The sequence below is a fragment of the Pteropus vampyrus genome, unplaced genomic scaffold (assembly GCF_000151845.1).
Source record: "Pteropus vampyrus isolate Shadow unplaced genomic scaffold, Pvam_2.0 Scaffold226, whole genome shotgun sequence".
Taxonomy (NCBI): domain Eukaryota; kingdom Metazoa; phylum Chordata; class Mammalia; order Chiroptera; family Pteropodidae; genus Pteropus; species Pteropus vampyrus.
Window position 1 is genome coordinate 1,002,340 of NW_011889007.1, and position 2,053 is coordinate 1,004,392.

At 54.3% G+C, this 2,053-nt stretch overlaps 1 protein-coding gene across 1 annotated transcript in view; it reads left to right on the plus strand.

Annotated features, from left to right (window-relative positions):
* Positions 1–2,053, plus strand: part of ACSBG2 (acyl-CoA synthetase bubblegum family member 2) — a 24,647-nt gene that overhangs the window by 9,414 nt on the left and 13,180 nt on the right. The window contains exons 4-5 of the mRNA XM_023538600.1: positions 703–780; positions 1,800–1,949. Of these exons, the coding sequence (XP_023394368.1) occupies positions 703–780; positions 1,800–1,949 (228 nt within the window). The remainder of the gene's footprint in view (positions 1–702; positions 781–1,799; positions 1,950–2,053) is intronic.

A 2,053-nucleotide genomic window follows, 5' to 3' on the forward strand; every position in this document is an offset into this window, starting at 1 on the left:
CCCCTTCGCCGTCCTGGACTTTTTCTATTCCTCAAACATCCCCAGCTACTGCCTGCTTCAGGTTTTTGGGGAGTGTGTTCCCTCCCTCTAGAAAACTCTTGTCCGGCTGTGACAAGCACTTCTGTCATCTTTTCTCTCCAGTCCACCCCAGAGACTTGGTTACAATCGTAATGAGCATAATGGATGTTGGAAGTGACTTTCTCATTGGATTGCCTAGCAACGTCGTCCAGGCCCTGCTTTGTACGAACAGGGCACAAGCATCCTGCAGCCCTGGTCACCTGAACCTTACAGTTCTAGGTGTAGGTAGAGAGTTTTGAGCCTGTCCAGGTACCAGCCACGTTCATGGAGGATTTTTGTGGCCTGACTCCAACTAGAAGTTTTGCTGAATTCTGGCTGCACAGTGCAAGCTGCCAGATCAACCGCTCGGTTCAGCAGAATTCAGCCTGAGACATGCGGTCTCAGTGAAGCTGATGTCGTTATCCACCTTTAATTGTTGGAGGCTACTGATACCCACCACAAAGAACCTAAAACCAGACGCTTTCGTGTCAGTCAAGACAAGGAGTGATGCTTCACAGAAAAGAAGAGAGGGTGAAAAGAGGCTGAGGTTGCAGTAGGAGACAGCTTAGGACATGCATCCACCTTTGTCTTTCCTAGGGCTGGTTGCTAGGAGGCCCACACTGAACTTTCTTTCAGATTCCACAGAGCAGCATAGAGACCCTGAAGGCCATCATCCAGTACAAGCTGCCAATGAATGTGCACAATAAAGACAACCTGTACTCTGTAAGTGTGAGAGGGGGCACAGAGAAAGGGGAGGGCGGCGTCTCTAAGGGAAGCAAGATGGCCTCTCAAAGGAAGTGGGAGGCGAGCGAAGGGGAGGGCGGACCCGGAAGGGACAGTGGGAGATGCGCAGAGAGAGAAGGCTGGGCCTCACAAGGGAAGCGAGCGGGTCTTTGAGAGGCTTTTTTGGGGGGGGGGGGGCGGGGCGTTGCTTAAGAGAAAAAGATAATTCGTTGGTTCATGTAGCTACAATCCAAGGTGTAGATTTCAGGCATGGCTGGAACTAGGGGCTCAAATGTGACCCAAGGTGCATTTTGCCCTCTTGGTTTCTAGCCTTGCTTTACCCTCCTAGTCCTAAGAGAGTCCAGTGGCTCCTAGGGCTACAGCTCCACGCATTCAGGTCCAGCTAAAGATCCAGCTAGAGCCCGGATCTTCACCGTGATTGGACCACCTGAGGTCACGTGCCCAGACCCAATCCAATCATTGTGGCCCAGGCAGATGGCGCCCTCTGCCTTAAACCAATCAGGGGTGCCCTCTGGAGTAGGGGGTGGAGTCAGCCCGGTTCCCCTGGTCACCAAGAAGTTCCAGGTGCAGAGTGAAATCTGCGAAGGCAGAGATCAAATATCGAACTCCACTGTTCTACGAGTTTTAGATATCTTAACTCATTTACGGCTTAGAACAACCCAAGGAGTTGGGTCCTGATATTCTCGCCTCACGAACGAGGAAATCAAGGCACGGGGAGTTTGAGTGGCCCGCCTGGGAGTGGAGGAGCAGGCACTTGTGCGCGGTAGGACGGCGAGTAGCATCCCGGCGGCCATGCCCTCGACGCGGGCAGCAACCTCCCAGTTGAAACGACTGGCGATCTTAAGCCTTGTCGTCTGGCTGAAAAATCATGCTTTAGGAGAAGCTGATGGGACAAGATGGGGGGGGGGGGGGGGGGGGGGCCACGGGAACTCTGGCGTTTTGGCGCCACTTCTCGCACTCGCGAGTCACCACGCTCCGCTTGTCTTGTCTTTCCCCAGTGGGATGACTTCATGGAACTGGGCAATAGCATCCCCAATTCTCAGCTGGACCAGATCATAGCAGGGCAGAAGGCCAATCAGTGTGCCGTGCTCATGTACACTTCCGGGACCACGGGCAACCCCAAGGGGGTGATGCTCAGCCATGACAACGTAAGTGCTGGCTCTGCCGACAGCGACATCAGAGTCCCTTCGCTCTGGGCAGTGGCCTTCGGGGTGTTTTGGTTCTTGACCCACAGGGGCAGGGTGGCACCCAG